This window comes from Eucyclogobius newberryi, unplaced genomic scaffold, assembly GCF_026437365.1.
Source record: "Eucyclogobius newberryi isolate DKJ021-1_F unplaced genomic scaffold, fEucNew1.0.hap1 SCAF_3, whole genome shotgun sequence".
Taxonomy (NCBI): domain Eukaryota; kingdom Metazoa; phylum Chordata; class Actinopteri; order Gobiiformes; family Gobiidae; genus Eucyclogobius; species Eucyclogobius newberryi.
In genome coordinates this window covers 29,186,301-29,203,320 of record NW_027315945.1, presented here as the reverse complement: position 1 = coordinate 29,203,320, position 17,020 = coordinate 29,186,301, and the positions used below count along the sequence as shown (strand labels likewise).

General features: G+C 37.4%; 2 protein-coding genes and 1 pseudogene across 2 annotated transcripts; all 3 read left to right on the top strand.

The window, feature by feature from the left end:
* The first annotated feature begins 1,073 nt into the window (after positions 1-1,073).
* Positions 1,074-3,504, top strand: LOC140373869 (class II histocompatibility antigen, B-L beta chain-like). Its single transcript, XM_072460567.1, has 5 exons — positions 1,074-1,172; positions 1,337-1,600; positions 2,061-2,345; positions 2,413-2,523; positions 2,776-3,504. The coding sequence occupies exons 1-5, from the start codon at positions 1,115-1,117 to the stop codon at positions 2,799-2,801; spliced, it is 744 nt and encodes a 247-aa protein (XP_072316668.1). The 5' UTR covers positions 1,074-1,114; the 3' UTR covers positions 2,802-3,504.
* Positions 3,505-3,774: 270 nt separating this feature from the next.
* On the top strand, positions 3,775-5,824 carry LOC140374558 (protein gustavus-like; annotated as a pseudogene).
* A 1,291-nt stretch (positions 5,825-7,115) lies between these two features.
* Positions 7,116-16,849, top strand: msh5 (mutS homolog 5). The gene is made up of 25 exons (XM_072461295.1): positions 7,116-7,326; positions 7,398-7,521; positions 8,071-8,151; positions 8,292-8,345; positions 8,887-9,008; positions 9,113-9,222; positions 9,377-9,412; positions 9,493-9,575; positions 9,675-9,720; positions 9,784-9,922; positions 10,004-10,066; positions 10,636-10,768; positions 10,857-10,925; positions 11,000-11,109; positions 11,186-11,266; positions 11,342-11,429; positions 11,501-11,568; positions 11,825-11,943; positions 12,015-12,141; positions 12,210-12,359; positions 13,801-13,875; positions 14,675-14,821; positions 15,758-15,895; positions 16,468-16,541; positions 16,614-16,849. Exons 1-25 carry the CDS (start codon positions 7,246-7,248, stop codon positions 16,738-16,740), a joined length of 2,445 nt encoding a protein of 814 aa, XP_072317396.1. The 5' UTR covers positions 7,116-7,245; the 3' UTR covers positions 16,741-16,849.
* The last annotated feature ends 171 nt before the right edge of the window (positions 16,850-17,020 follow it).

The following is a 17,020-nucleotide window of genomic DNA, read 5'->3' as shown; positions in this document are numbered from 1 at the left end:
ATGTTGTGTACAATGCCCACATGTACTACAATAAGCAGCTCTTGGTGTCATTCAACAGCGCTGAGGAGAAATTCACAGGCTACATAGAGGAAGCAAAGAAAACTGCAGTGACTTGAAGAAAAGCACATATATTTTAAATGAACAAAAAAAAAAAACTTGGAAACAACAAGTGATCTTGGATTGGTCAGACCCACAGAGACCAGGCTCAAACTGAATAGCACAAACCTGTCCAGATCCATTGAATTCATCTGGCGTGAGCCAGGTTATACCATTTTAGCATTGGAAGTTTTGATTTGTTGAAGCTTTATAAAAGTAAAATAAACAAAAAAAGTATTCCTTTATTTTGACCACACATTCAGTTGTCTTAGTTATTTTAGTGTGGTGTATTCACACACACATGATAATATTAATTGTTCCTGAAATAAAATAAATCATACAGAAAGCAAACAAACAAACAAACAAACAAACAGAAAAATCATTTTTTTGTGGTTTATTTAGTATTTCACAAACCTGTACTTTGCTTAAATATTACTAACACCTGCATTGTCTCACAGTCTACATGAGCTAATGGAATGTAAACTTGTCATACCACATTTTTTTGTACAAACTGTATTAATGCAGAAGTTGTTTTTTTCAGTGTTTATTATTGATTACGGGAGAACAGTCCCCTTTAATTACATAAAAACAGTAGAAAACAAATTACCAAAGCAAGATTCTATGTTTGTGACTCCTGTTCATTGATAATGGCAATAAACCTTTTCTTATTCTGATTCTAAAAAAAAGCTATAGAGCAGCAAGGATGTAATACGATTTGTATTATGTTTTGGCTGATTAAATGTTTATAATACAAGAACAGGATTGACATTATACAAAGTCTCCTATGTAAAAAAATAAATAAAACCACACAGTCACAAAATGAAAATGCCCCAGTTCCTCACAGAGCGTGTGAGCAGAGCCTTTTGCTGTTGTGTCATGCATTGTTTTCATAACTACTCCACCTTCAGCTCCACCTTCACGAGGTCAGTGAGTGAGTCAGGTGCCAGTTTAGTTCAGTTTAGTTCCTGATAGTTCTGGATTGTTTCTCCTTTATGTATTTTTTACAATATCCCACACAATGAAAAGTGTAGGGTCACTTTTACTTATGTGTTTTGATTTGTTGATCTCCAAAACAGGTAAGGATACAAAATATTATTTTGTTGTTGTCTTACGGTGTTTTATGTCTTTCCTTGATGCAATATTGCAAAATGGACAATTGAAATGTCTTTTGATATGGTGAAACAAACTGCAGCAAACTTTGATACTTACAGTGTAATAATAATATTGTTTGATTTTGCAGATGCTCACTATGCCTCTCTTGTTACAAGATGTCAATCTAATGCAGATGACCCTGACGTCCTGTACATTATTCAAGGATACTACAATAAGCAGTTATTTGTTTCATACAACAGCACAGAGGGGAAAGTGATCGGCTACACAGAAAAAATGAAAGAATATGCAGCCCTGTTCAACAAAAGCCCAAGTATTCAAAAGGAGCTGAAAAATGGCAAGAAAAACTGTAAAAAAGATGCAACAGATATTCATAAGTCTGCTGAGGGTGCAGGTACAGAGCTCATAATACTTACACATTTTATACCTTTTAAAGACAAGGCACAGCAGATGAAAGATATTTTAAAAAATGTGTTATTCAAATTTAAAATGTATATCATGATTTTAGACATATAGTATTGTTGTTTTTCAACAGGTGGTTCCAGATTAATGTGCAAAATGCATGCACTGACAAACACAAACAAATAAGAATATGATAAGATAAGACATAAGATATCACTTTCTTAATCCTGAAGCAAATTCTTGTGTCAGAGAATACATTTAAATACATCCATAACTCCTCTGGCCAGCTGCTACCTCGTAGGCCACGTCGGAAGTGATAGAGTCAGGTTTTAACTTGAGGCAAACTGGCCAAACATTTTCAACTTTTGCGCCTGTGTTGTCTAATCTTAAATCATTATTTTTATACAGAGATTCAGATTTTTGTTGCCATTTCACACTTTTTTATTTTATAGCACAAGAGCCTCAGGTCCGAGTGTTCTCCACTAAAACAGGCAGCAGTCTCCAGCCTGGCATCCTTGTGTGCAGCGCCTACAGTTTCTATCCTAAACCTATCACTCTGACATGGTTGAGGAACGAGGAAGAGGTGATGTCCGGTGTGACCTCCACTGAGGAGATGTCTGATGGAAACTGGCTTTATCAGAAGCACTCCTACCTGGAGTACACACCTACAGCAGCTGACAACATCTCCTGTATGGTGGAGCACGCCAGCCTCTCTTCTCCTAAGCTCTACCCATCGGGTAAGATGAGTCTAAACCTCTGAAGTCACTTCTGAGCTTTCATAGTGTTTCTGTATTTTTGTCACAGAGAACTTTCCAGAGTCAAGAAGAAACAAACTGGCTGTTGGGACTGCAGGGCTGGTGCTGGGACTAGCTTTTCTTATAGCTGGTGTAATTTACTACAGAAAACACACCAGAGGTGAGAATGGAGGATTATTTACCTACTGTATTTTAACAAAACTTATTTGGTGCACTTGTCGCCATCCATGAAGTTATTCCAGATAAGAGCCATTTAATGTCATATTGTGGAATGTTCAAAGAAGTAAGAAAAGCAGGTGGCGAGATAAAAAATATAGTACTTTGGTATTTAATTTACACATTGACAAAGTGATAAAATATTGAGTTTAAATGAGAAACACAATGTGGATGTAATCTCTGTTTATTCTTTTAGGTCCTGTGTTGAAGCCCACATATTAAGAAAATGGGCAGAAAAGGAATATCCTACATTTATTCTTTTTTTTTACTTTTTACTTTTTAGGCTACATTTAACTCTGAAGACATAATGCTGGCCTTCTATAGATCTATTGTTTCTAGAGAGCTATTGAGTGTGTTCTAAAGTATAGAATGGATATTTAGTTTGGAAACCTGACTGTAAAATATAAATAACAGATTGTAGAAAAATATTCAGTTGTAGTCATCTGGACACTGCTTTTAGTAAAAACTGAAGCTTTTTCTACAATGGAACACTCCTGTACAAAAAAGGGATTGCTGTACATAGATAAATAACAGATCCTTAGATTGGTTAAACTGTCTGACTGCCCCACAAAGCATATTTAAGCAGTCAACTGTGAGACATGCACTAAAGATCACTGGAGATCCCTTTCATGTACTCAACCCTCTGGAAGGATAACCCCTTATGTAAAAACAACAATTCAATAAAAACTTGTTGATTCTACTGTCTAAAAAATTAATTAACAACATAGACTGGCTGCATTGTGTTGAACCTGATTGACTTGTACATTGTGTGTGTAACATATGCTTTCTATGTATTTTGTTTATCTTATGTCACATCTTGTTTGTATGTTGATGCTGCTGACCCCTGCTCCAGTCCTAATCTTTCCATTCGGAGACAAAAAATAATCATGAAAAAATGAAATCAATACAATAACTAGAATTTGAAATTATTTTGTTTAAATGTAATACAAACCAACTGGACAATACGTGCCAGCGCCATCTTTTGTCTGAGAAACGTCACTGCACAGCACGGACTGCGCATGCGCTCCAAACCATGAGTCGTTTCGGGTTCTATTTTATTTTCATATGTCTGCTGATTAAATGGCCGAGTTTTCTCCTATTTGTATGCTTTGCCATCTATGTTTACATCCATTATAGAACACGGTAAAAGAGGGGTTCAGGGGGTTTGAGTGGTTATTTTGCATCGTAGTCATGGATGGATGGAGTAGAAGACAATCGAGCACAAGATTTCTACTGTGGATTACAAACTAAATTCACCCAAATCACTGCTTTTGCAAACGCGTTACAGAAAATGGACGGTCCTTGTCATTGCAACCTTGTGTGGAGATGATCAGATCGTTCCACGCGCAAATGAAAACAGCGCGACACTAAAGCGCGTCGTGTCATCCAAACGCGCGCTTCCCCAAAAAGAGAAGTTCGCTCAACATTTGGTGAGTCTCTTTATTCCCGGGAAACACTGTCTGGCTGTAGAGGTCTTGGTTTCGTTCATGGATTAGTTCTGGGTTGATGCTTTGCTCCTGGTCTAGTCCATTTCAGTAAAACGATCCAAGTGTGATAATCAAAATAATCACTGAATTTTAATGTGGTTGAACAAAAATACAATGAAAACATTAAATCTTTTCCTTATAACATTATGAAACAGAAAAAAATCTCAATAAAGCTTGGATCATCTAATTGTTTTATGACATTTCCCCTGTTTTTAAGAAATACTACACAAGTAGGCCTGTCACAGAACAATAACAAAAGGTCTATTACAAAGAAAAAGTGATAACTAGAGACCCCCAAAAATGATCGTTCCGTCTATCAGTATAACCCATCTTACTGAACAGTAAATCAATATAGTAATTATTGTGACAATACAGATAATAATTTTGTTATTGTCAGGTTATATGGTTTGATGACACACACAGTAGTTCTTTGCTGTTTGTTCCCTTTTAAACTCAGACAATTTCCTTTTTTTTAAAAACTCAGACCATTTCCTTTTTTTTAACAGTTTGAAATTCAATATCTGTATGATTGTTTTTTGTGTATCTAACTTCCTTAAAGTAATAACTTCTATAACCTGTTTTAGATATTTGATACATATCCTTGTATTCAGTATTTTCCATCCAGTCTAACAAGAAATATTCTATTTCTTATTAAGATAAGATAAGATAAGATATTCCTTTATTGTCCCACATGGGGAAATTTCATTGATGCAACGCAGGTAGATACAGAGGTAGATACAGAAGAAAAGAACAGATCACTTAAAGGAAGTTTGAAAAACACTCTCAGTAGAAGATCTCTTATAAACAAAAACTCCTATAGACAAAACCTCCCATTTCCCAACAAGGGATGGAGGGGAAAATAATAAAGATAAAAATAAATAAATAAATGCATGCTTGAGTATTTTAACTTTGACTTCAATAAGAATATTGATAATGCATAGGTTGTTTATAGCCCTATACTAGTAGTTCTACATAAAGGACACAACAACAGTAAGCACGTCCAGTTGTCAAAGGGCTGCACAACATAGGAATTGTTATTGGCTATTAAATGCTGCAATATAAATATTATTGCAAAATTTGAGTATACTTTTGAGAAGAACATCTCGCATTTCAGTTATATTAACCGGTGTGTGTGTGTGTGTGTGTTTGTGTGCGTCCGTGCGCGCGGGTTTGTATGTGTGTATTTGAGTAATTTTTATTTATTTTTTCCAGTGAACTATCCTCCTGCGTTCCTTACATTTGTGGCGTTTCAAGTGGACACGTCCTCTCCAAATAGAGCTCTGTATACCACTCTCCTCCCTTCACCCTGTCCGCCTGCAAAGAGATGGTTACACATGCACCTGTTAAGCAAAGCAGTGTTTGGGCCAGTGCAAAGGCGTGACTTCAGTGGACTTCATATCAGCGAGGTGCTGTGGTCCCCCAAACAGAAGAAGCTACGTCGTTATTGGAATCTCAACAAAATACTGTCCACTGTTAGCGTGGGTACAATGTGCTTGTGGGGGAGACTTGCAGTTGTGAGGATGGGAGGTGAAAATAAATTAACTTTGGCACGATGGCAAATGTAGAGGATTTTACTCCAGAAATTGTCAAGATTTATAGCAACAACTAACAACTTCAGAGTCAGACTCCTCATTTGACATCCCAAGTCACATCCTTTTAGTGCTCGATGCAGTTACTGGCACATTGGGGTTTATTGTGGATGGCAGCTTTCTTGGAGAAGATTGGGTGAATTTCATATTGGGCAATATCCTACTTTGAAAAAAAGATATCTCCAAACAAAAGTTGAACCAAATCATTATTTGATCTAGTATACTGTCTCCATATATATTTTATTTTGTGGCAACATGTTTTGGTCTACTAATGCCACATCCAAATATTTTATAATAAAATGGGCAAATCTTTGAAGCAATTGTGACAATATAATTTTAAGTAAAAAGCCTGAAAACACCCACTCTGACTTCAGCTACTTCCGGGTCCAATGGAGTTCTACCCCTGTTCACTATAATGCCATTTTAACAGTTTTTTTACCTGCTCCATGGCCTTGTGTAATGCCACTTTCAAAATTAAAACTGCACAAAAGCAGTAAGTATATTTCAGTTCACCCCCAGACACAAACTATTTTTAACATTATAGTTTTAGGCCAAAAACTGAAAAAACAAATATAACAGAGCATTCTCCCGAACAGCACCCCGACTTTGGAACTCCCTCCCCCAACCTGTCCGCCACTCTCCCTCACTCACAACATTCAAATCCCGCCTAAAAACATACCTCTTCACCCAAGCTTATAACCTCCCCTACCCCTAGCCTCCTCTACCCCATTGCCTACTCTTCTACCCCCTGTTACATCCCCATCTTTTTCTCTCTACTTCTTCTGTCTTGTTCATTTTATCTGTATATTAATGTGTATTGTACGTGTTGTCCCCCCCTGTCTGTAAATACCCCCCCCCCCTTTTTTTATATATGTTCAGCGTCTTTGGGTCACTGAAAAGCGCTATATGAATAAAAGTTATTATTATTATTATTATTATAAATAATAACAATTATCTCTACTGATATGATTTAGTGTGGAAACTCTACCACAAGTTTCCTCATTTTAGCTTAACTTTTTCACGTGGGATGAATTCATATTTAATTATATTTATATATTTGTAATAAAGGTTTGATAAAAACAAAAAACGTTTATCTGAGTAATGTTGTATGTAACTACCGATTTGTTTTGTATGTTTATGTATTTCATGGATGAATTATATGAATAATGTTTTTTCATAGCTTCATTTTTTTTGCACTAAAATACCAATAACTGAATTGATTATGAATATTTAGAAATGTTGTAGTAACCGTTAGGGGATGGAACTCATAATAAACTTGCATTTGATATATTTATCTCAACGTAGTCAAAAATATGAGTTAATCACCTGTGTCCACTTTCTCTAATGTCATAGTAAGAGCAGAGCGCATGCGCAAACATTCCTTGGCGCTAATTCCTTTATGGCTAAGCTAGCTCAAGTTTAGTGAACTTTAAACTTGCTTAATTTCTGTTTCTATTCATTTGGCCATTAATAATCCATCAGAAAGTAGTTACGCAATATTTTATTTCTACCTGGTTATGGTAAAACAACATTTGCTAACGTCAGAATACATTTTATAGCCCTTTTTGTTCCTTTTGTGGACATAGCTTAATGTTAGCCCCAGAGAGGCGGGGAGGAGGGAGAAGCGGTGGAGAATCGTATGACGACGGGGAAGATGAAGATGTGTCAGAGGTAGATGTCTGGATAAAAATCATATCACGTAAACTGAGATGTCGATAATAGTGTTTTACTTTTCTGTCGAGGTTTTACTCAGCGTCTTGGCTCAGCATGGACAGGTGGGACTTTGTTTTTATGACAGCAAAGACTCCACTTTACACTTCATGACTGACGCTCCAGACAATCACGAGCTCCATCTGGTGGCGAGAAGTACGATATTACTGCTTTATTTTATGGAATTTCAGTAGGTTTCTTGGTTGAGATTTTGAAGTTTTGTATTATGTATATTTATTTGATATTTGTATGCACTGATAATATTTAATTTATTATTTACCTAGAAATAGAACTGTTCTTTACGTGTCAGTAGGCCTGTAACAATCGTTTCGGGGCTCAATGTTTATATTGTTTGTACATTTGCACTATGGGATATTCTGTTATTTTTTTGCAGTACGATATCATTTGAGTTTTGCACAGTCAAATAAATAACTTATGACTCATGAGCAATGACAAAGTGTTTTGTTCAGTTTTGTATTTGTTGCTGCCTTGTTGAAAATATTCTTGTTTTTCTTTAACATTTTGTTCTGATTTGGCCCACACTGGGGAAATGTCAGTGCTGCAAGTATAAGAAAAGCAACATTAGAATCAACTATTCACGATTAATGAAGGATGCAAAAGGCTATTTATTTCTGCTGGATTCTGGTGTGATTTCCCATCAGACTTGCAAAATAAACCCCACTGTATGTTTTTTTAAATTCTTAGTTGTCCAGGAAGTGCGTCCAAATGTGCTTATTACCAGTGCCAAACAAGAGCGCTGTATGACACGCTACTTACAGAAACTAGGTAAGTTTTACACAGTATACAAAATCTTAGCAAGCTTATCACAAGGAAAAAATAAAATCACTGCCACAGTTCAGACTGTAACGTAAGTAAGTAAGATTTGCTTTTTTATTTTCATCCTACTGATTTGATCTGTGTTTCAGCTTCAAATCCGGACTACAAACCAGAAGTGGTCACATATCCTTACATGGACTTTGGTAAACAGATTGTGCATATATAGCATATATTTGTAATTATTACTTTTTACTCATTATATAATTTGGTGGGATAGTACCTTTAGTAAATATGTATCATAGTTCTACACCAGTCAGGTGGCACTTTATGAAAGAAAGTGAAAAAATAGCAAATTACAGGATGTAGTACTGAGTTGTTAAAAGGTTGTATGTCATCATCAATACATAAACTTCATCTACAATGCTGGGACATGTATGCATAACAAATAATACATTTTTCTTATAAAATAAATTACCAAATTAGGGAAGCTTTGGTTCTTGTTTACAGTATGGTTGCTATGGGAATTACACATTTACTTCCCATGTCCAACCAGGTAGTCAAATTATAAACTTCATCATAATTGTCAAACTAGGAAAAAGTATACAATACTTTTAGTCAAATGTAAAAACTATGTTAATTACTTTCTAGTGAGATGTGTTGTAAAACCTGTCAAATTTAGAATGTTGCAGTGCTTTATATTCATTAAAACAAGCAAAGCACCACAACAGATGGCTGATGTTTCAGGTCTGGAGGTTGGTAAGCAGAGGCTCCTGTCTGCCAATCTGCCCTTCCTCCCTGCCTCCGTCTCAGAGAAAGACAAAATGTCCTACCTCTCCTCTTGCATCTCCTTTGACTCGCCTCTCATGGTGAGCCATCTGTCCACATTTTAGCCATTACTCCAATAGTGATCTCAATATTTGCCATTGTTTTTCTGTTTTTACATGTATTTATTTGTTTATGTTGTCCGTAGCTGAGATCGCTGGGCGCTCTGTTAAAATGCTTGGACAGGAGGCGAGTGGGAGTTGAACTGGAAGACAGCAGCGTTGGAGTTCCCATCCTGCAGCTTCTCGCCTACACACTGTAAGACACCTTCACGGCCTTAAAGCATCAAAACGCACAGGGCCTAACAACATATTTTTCAATCAGAATGGCCTTTCATTGATGCGGTTGCAGTACTATACAGTGCAAAGCCTTAAAATGTCTCAACTGTTATTTTTCTTTTGCACCGATGTAGCAAAGGGGTTGTCAAGATTGATTCGGACACATACAGGTCGGACTGTGGACTCAAAATGTGAAGCAGAAAGCAAATAAGACTTTTAACAGATATTTCATTTTACATGGTCTTGTCAGCATTTTGCAGATCTTCAAATCAGAACTCCATCCGTCAGTGTATAAACTGAATTCAGGTGAAAAGGAAGGTTTCAGTTTGTATGGTACGAATGAATTCATATTAAGTAACAAGCTCTCAAAACAGCCTTTTCAAATGATCATCATAATAATAATCATCATTTTCTTCTGTGAACTTTTTTCAGGGATCTTGAATCGCTGCAGATGCAAGTTTGGCTCCAGATTACTTCGGTACAAAACATATCCTGTGAAAGCCAAAATATTCTTTTCAGCTAAAAAGTTATTCCCTTTTAGTCAGTGGTTTTTGCGTCCAACTCGAGACCAGGCTGTGCTGAATCGGAGACAGGAAGTCATACATTTTTTCACATTGCCTCATAACTCTGACTGTCTGAACACGCTCCAGTCTTCACTTCGGAACATCAGAAACATCCCAGTAATTATTCAATTTTCATACACTTAATATTTATAGTTTTATTTTATGCTGATACATTGTACTATGTTTCATATGTTACAGACCCTTCTGCGCAGAATGTCTCTTTCTCATACCAAAGTTACAGACTGGCAAAGTCTCTATAAGGTTGGACCTTTCCATGAGTTTCAAGAGATGACTGTTTCCATAGCGATAATACTTGAATTAATTTCAGGGCCAGGACTGTTCAAAGGCCCTAGTTTAAACCAAAGTTCCTAAACCAACTCTTACCCTAATTGCAAAATAATGTACTGTATAATAATATATGATAAAAATGTGAGCACTGAGCTCCGCCCCCGCAAAGAAATGCCGAACTTTTATCGAGTCCCATCAAAAGTCCTACAAATTGCATCCAAACAGGAAAAAGTTAATTAGACTTGAAAATATTTCCCATTAAGGGAGACAACAAAGGTTCCACATTGTCCGAGTTTCAGTTCAATAGTTTGATTTTAAGACATTAGTAGATGTGTTTTTATACTGTCTTTATACAAAAATGAAGGTATAGAGTGTTTCAATGTCAATATACATACAAGTTGTAGAATAAGTATAATCCTGAGCCTGTGACTATGCCAACCTTTTTGTTTTAAAATCAATTGTAACATAGTTTTCTCTCAAATCCTCGTAGTATCTCTATCTAGAGGCTCATCTCATGAACTGTACGTGTACTCCTTTTTCAGACCGTTTACAGTGCAGTGTGCATCAGAGACACGGTCAGACATTTGCCCCAGTGCATCAAACTCTTCCGAGACATTTCTGAGGGATTTTCTGATGATTTACAACACGTTGCTGCCCTCATAACCCGCATTGTGAGTTTGAAAAAAAGGCATTGTTTTTCTTATCCAGTCATTTAGACTTCGCTTGAGTGTTGTAATGAGCTCTTCTTTAACTTTGCAGGTAGATTTTGAAGCAAGTGTAGCAGAAAACCGTTTCACTGTCAAACCAAATGTAGATCCACAGATTGATGAGAGTAAGTGCAGATTCAGAAATGATGCCATATGATAGAGTCCTGTATTTATTTCATTGTTGTACTGTATCCGCTAGAGAAAAGGCAAATGATGGGACTGTCAGACTTCTTAACAGATGTAGCCAGACGAGAACTCGAGCACCTGGACCCTCGAATCCCGTCCTGCTGCGTCATTTACATCCCCCTGGTCCGAACCTTCAAACCCACAACGTTATTACAAACACTTGAATACGAAATCATTCATTGAGCAAAATGTCATACAGATTGGATTCCTGCTTTCTGTGCCTCGATTGCCCAGCATGATTGAGAAAGAGGATTTCGAAGTAGATGGACTCGATTTTATGGTGTAGTACAAACACGTGAGCATGTGTCTTTTGCTTGCTATCGTAATTTCACTTTTGCGCGTATGTGTTGTGCAGTTCTTATCAGAGGATCGCCTGCACTACCGCAGCCAGAGAACCAAAGAGTTGGACGACCTCCTCGGAGACCTACACTGTGACACCAGAGGTCTCCAGCACTGAGCTTTACATTGATGTTGTTTTTTCTTTTAATTCATTCACATTACAAACTGTTTTCAGACATGGAGACGGCCATCATGACCCAACTACAAACTGCTGTCCTAGAAAGGAGTGGATCCCTCTACAAAGTCAGTGCCGCTAATATGGAGCCGTACAATTAGTAATCCAATTTTAACTGTGGTTTCAACTATTGCTCCAAACAATTACCAAAATAATGTGTTTATAATTATACTCTATTTGAATTGTATAGACACCTGAAGCACAGTCACTTAAGTAATATACAGTTAATTAATACTGTTTCAAAATTAATTGTGATTTCAGTTATAGCAAAAAAAAATGATGATTTAATTTAATTTAATGAGCAACGTCAAATTTATTGTCAAGGTTCTGGAGCTCTGTGCTGAGCTGGACTGTCTGATGGCAATGAGCAGTGCGTCTCAAGAGTATGGCTACGTTTCGGCCAAGACCACCCATCGCAGAAAGATATCCATAACAAATGGACGGTAATAAATGAACATCGAAATAACTCGCTCTTACTACATTAAGACACGCTCTGTTTCTCTTCTTTGTCCAGACACCCGCTGTTGGAGGTGTGTTCTCCGGTGTTTGTGGCTAACTCCTTTGACAGCACCGACTTTAACGGCCGAGTCAAGATCATCACTGGCCCCAACTCGTCTGGAAAGAGCATCTATCTCAAACAGGTTAAATATACTCCGCTGTAGACTCTCATTAGGAGGCGTTCTGCACTGATCTGTTCCCGTTTTGACAGGTTGGCCTCATTGTTTTTATGGCTCTGATCGGCTCAAATGTGCCAGCCAAAGAAGCAGAGATCGGTCTGGTGGACGGGATCTTCACTCGGATGCAGAGCAGAGAGTCTGTGTCCGTTGGCCTCAGCACCTTCATGATAGACCTCAACCAGGTACTTCATATCGTGTTGACACTGTACAGACAACAGCTCTGTGTGGGGGCAGAGGAAGGGTTACGCATTTTCCACACTACTGTCCTTTAGCTCCACTCCCACACTCCACCTGTCTCTGCCAGGAGCTGCTACTGCCCACAGAGCCGCCAATGCACTCAAGTACACACATAAACACTGCACTCAAGTACGCAGATAAACACTGCACTCGTGTACGCAGATATACACTACAGCCGTGTACGCAGATAAACACTACACTCAAGTACACAAATAAACACTGCACTTGTGGACACTGATAAACACTGCACTGGTGTACGCAGATATACACAACACTCGTGGACACTGATACACACTACAGCCGTGTACGCGGATAAACACTACACTCAAGTACACAAATAAACACCACACTCGTGGACACTGATACACACTACAGCCGTGTACGCGGATAAACACTACACTCAAGTACACAAATAAACACCACACTCAAGTACACAAATAGACACTGCACTCAAGTACACAAATAAACACTGCACTTGTGGACACTGATAAACATTGCACTGGTGTACGCAGATATTCACAACACTCGTGGACACTGATATACACTACAGACGTGTATGCGGATAAACACTACAGTGACGTACAGACAAACACTACAGTGATGTACAGACAAACACTACAGTGATGTACAGACAAACACTACAGTGATGTACAGACAAACACTACAGTGATGTACAGACAAACACTACAGTGATGTACAGACAAACACTACAGTGACGTACAGACAAACACTACAGTGATGTACAGACAAACACTACAGTGACGTACAGACAAACACTACAGTGACGTACAGACAAACACTACAGTGATGTACAGACAAACACTACAGTGACGTACAGACAAACACTACAGTGATGTACAGACAAACACTACAGTGATGTACAGACAAACACTACAGTGATGTACAGACAAACACTACAGTGATGTACAGACAAACACTACAGTGATGTACAGACAAACACTACAGTGACGTACAGACAAACAATACAGTGATGTACAGACAAACACTACAGTGACGTACAGACAAACACTACAGTGATGTACAGACAAACACTACAGTGATGTACAGACAAACACTACAGTGATGTACAGACAAACACTACAGTGATGCACAGACAAACACTACAGTGATGCACAGACAAACACTACAGTGATGTACAGACAAACACTACAGTGATGTACAGACAAACACTACAGTGACGTACAGACAAACACTACAGTGATGTACAGACAAACACTACAGTGACGTACAGACAAACACTACAGTGATGTACAGACAAACACTACAGTGATGTACAGACAAACACTACAGTGATGTACAGACAAACACTACAGTGATGTACCGACAAACACTACAGTGGAATAACAGTTTGTGTCTATTCTGCAGATGGCTCAGGCTCTGAACAGCAGCACTGGCAACTCCCTTGTGCTCATTGATGAGTTTGGAAAAGGAACTAACACTGTAAGAACAAGTTTTAATGTAAAGACTATCTGGATGAAAACTACAATATAGATTAACAATATAGAAGCATCAAAGTAAAGTTTTGTTATGTGTGCCATTTACCTGGCACATTTTGGTGGCACTTTAATTTGCTGATTTTTGTGTTAAAACTCTACTCAAACTTCATATAGTTATTCTGCTGTCTATAAATCCTGTGTGGAGCTCAAATGTAATGACATTTTGTTTTGTGTGCTCTTGTATCTGAATGAGCAAGAATGAACAAATGTGGAGTATTGGATATGTCGGTTTATTGAGTATTGGATATGATTTTAAAATATATATTTTTGAGATCAAGATTCAATATGTTATAACTCAATTCTAATTATAACTACTGTTGTGGAAAAATAGTGTAAACAATGACAGAGAAATAAGGCAGCATAGAAACAAGTGAATCTTTATTTTAGCCAAAATGCTTTCCCTGACAGAGTCGACTCTCCCTTCCTGGTCTGACTCTCGAACATCGAGACGATGGACAAGGACGTCCACATACTCCCGTCCCAATGTGTCCCTGATGCTCCACAAATGTTGATGATATCTTTATGGCAGGGGCCCCTGTCCTTCGCTGGCCAGGACACAGGACAGAGTTTACTGGGCTGACCGTGTCAAAACAAACGTTTTATGGAACACAATCACATAGCATCGCATCAGCCTAATGACATGACATTTTTCCCTTAATACTTTTTAAGTTTTAGCAGTACTGTTGTTGTAGTATGGACGTGTCTGTGATCATTGCAGTATAAACCTGTGTTCTCTGCTCCAGGTGGATGGGCTGTCCTTGCTGGCGGCCTCAGTCTCGTTCTGGCTGAGGAAGGCTTCAGTTAATGTTCCTCATGTGCTTTTGGCCACTAACTTCCACAGTCTTCTCCAGCTGGGTCTCCTGCCTTCCTCAGAGATGCTCTCTCTCCTGGTACAATAAACTGAATGCAGCCTTAGGCGTTTTGGATGAACCTATGATTTAGTTTAGAAATAATACCATACAGAAGTGGGCAACGCAATATCCAAACTGTTGTTTTGAAGGTAGGCTGAACAAGACTAATGAGTATCATTTTACAAACTGCTTAAAACAAAAAAGTATTAAATAAACTTGGAGTGTAACCTTTCAAATACAATATTATGTTACCTTTATTAATTTAAATATTTTTGTTAATGAAGGTATATACATTTTAATTAGATCATCCTAAGATTACTATAAAACTTTTGTTTCAAAAGGTAAAAGATGACATAAAATATTAAAATAGAGTGAACATTTAATTTTTTGAGTGAAGGTACATTCGTGTGTAATTTCTGAGGCCATACATTTTTTGTGCAAAACTTCTTGGACTGCAGGAATATGATCATAATATTGTTGTTATCAGGAGAGTCCAAGAATGTCCATTTTTGCTTATATTTCCTAGCCCGAGTACAAACAATGCAATGTTGGTGCCCGCTCTCACTTTCAAATGGCTAATCAGCTCCTCCAAAATTTTGATTGCACTGTTTGGGCTCTAAGGGGCTTCCTACCGGGCTTTGACTCCTTTGCCTTCTTCTTCTTTCTGCTGTGGTCAACATTGATCCCTTTGATCGAATATCAAACAATTACTCGACTAATACAAATTGTGGCGGACAAAGACTCAATTGACCAAGGCTAACTAATTTGAGCTCATTTATTTTGTAATTTGAGCGCAATTAATCTGTATTTGACCGGGGCGTGTGTTGCTTTTGGTATTACTGTGAAATTATAAATAAATGGACGTATTTAGCCACAAATTGCTAATGAGAGGCCACCACAATGAGAATGTTTTACCCCATTACACGTGTGATAATGTTGTATAATCGTGTGTGTTTGTTTGTGTGTGGGTTTTAGACTCTGGAGACGGCTCTGGACGGGAATGAGTTAGTATTTCTCTACCAGCTGAAGGAAGGGATCTGCAGGTCCAGTTACGCTGCCAACATCGCCACATTAGCGGGGCTGCCAGCAAACCTGGTTCAGAGGGGACTGGAGGTAAATACAAACACTACATCAATGCATCAATGGGTTTTATACGTTTTATGCTGCTTTCCACTCAGACTAAGGTAAAGTGGCTCGATTTTGTGGGGGGAAAAGCTAAATTATGATAATTTGGGTCATAATTGAAATCAAGATTATTAGAAACTATTATGTTCTGTCAAAAGTGAATCTGTAGCAAAGTATTGACTAGATTTATAGACGTTTATTGGTAATGTTTTGTGACTTGTGGTTTAGTTCATTTGTGGTCTGTGCACCCGGAATAAGAACCCATGTCATAAAGAGTTTACCATGATTTTTTAATTGATTGTATTGTTCATTTTGATTTTGTATTAAATCAATCAAACACCTATAGACCATTATGACACAAGTAATCTTCAATAGTACAATTTTGGTACTAAAACATAATGCCACTATTTATCCATACATTTTAATAAAACAAGGTTCTTTTGCTATCTCAATTTATTTATTTTTTCTTGTTCTATGGGGAGGAAAATTAGACTTTATTGAACCGTCATTGTTTTCTACCTATTGCAAACACATTTCGACTAAGTGAAGTTCTTTCACAGGTGTCTGAGCTGTACAGGACAGGGAAGCCCATCAAATGTGTTGACGGTGCTTCATGTGACGAGAAGGCCAACAGGTTTTATATTTCCCCAACACAACAAAATGTGACAGTGAGTCCACTCATGCATTCACACTTGTTCTTGTCCAGGTGTAAAAATATAGTGGAGATGTTCCTTAAACTGGACCTGGATGACAAAAGTATTGATGTGCAGAGTTTCTTGAAAGAGGAAATCCTGTCCTCTGCTGGTGAACTGCTGAACCAACGGGACATTTGAACACTTTATTAAGCTTTGAGTTAATTTGGTTATGGAGGTGTGTAATATTTCACCAACAAGATAATATTGTTGTTTTGAAGCTATGCAAAATGAAAATATTCTGTATATTGACTGCTATTTAATATATATATATATATATATATATATATATATATATATATATATATATATATATATATATATATATATATATATATCCTAAATCAGTTATAACCATTGATAAAATGTAAAACAATCAGAAACTTACTGTATAATCTTCCAAATAAAGGTATCAGGTGAT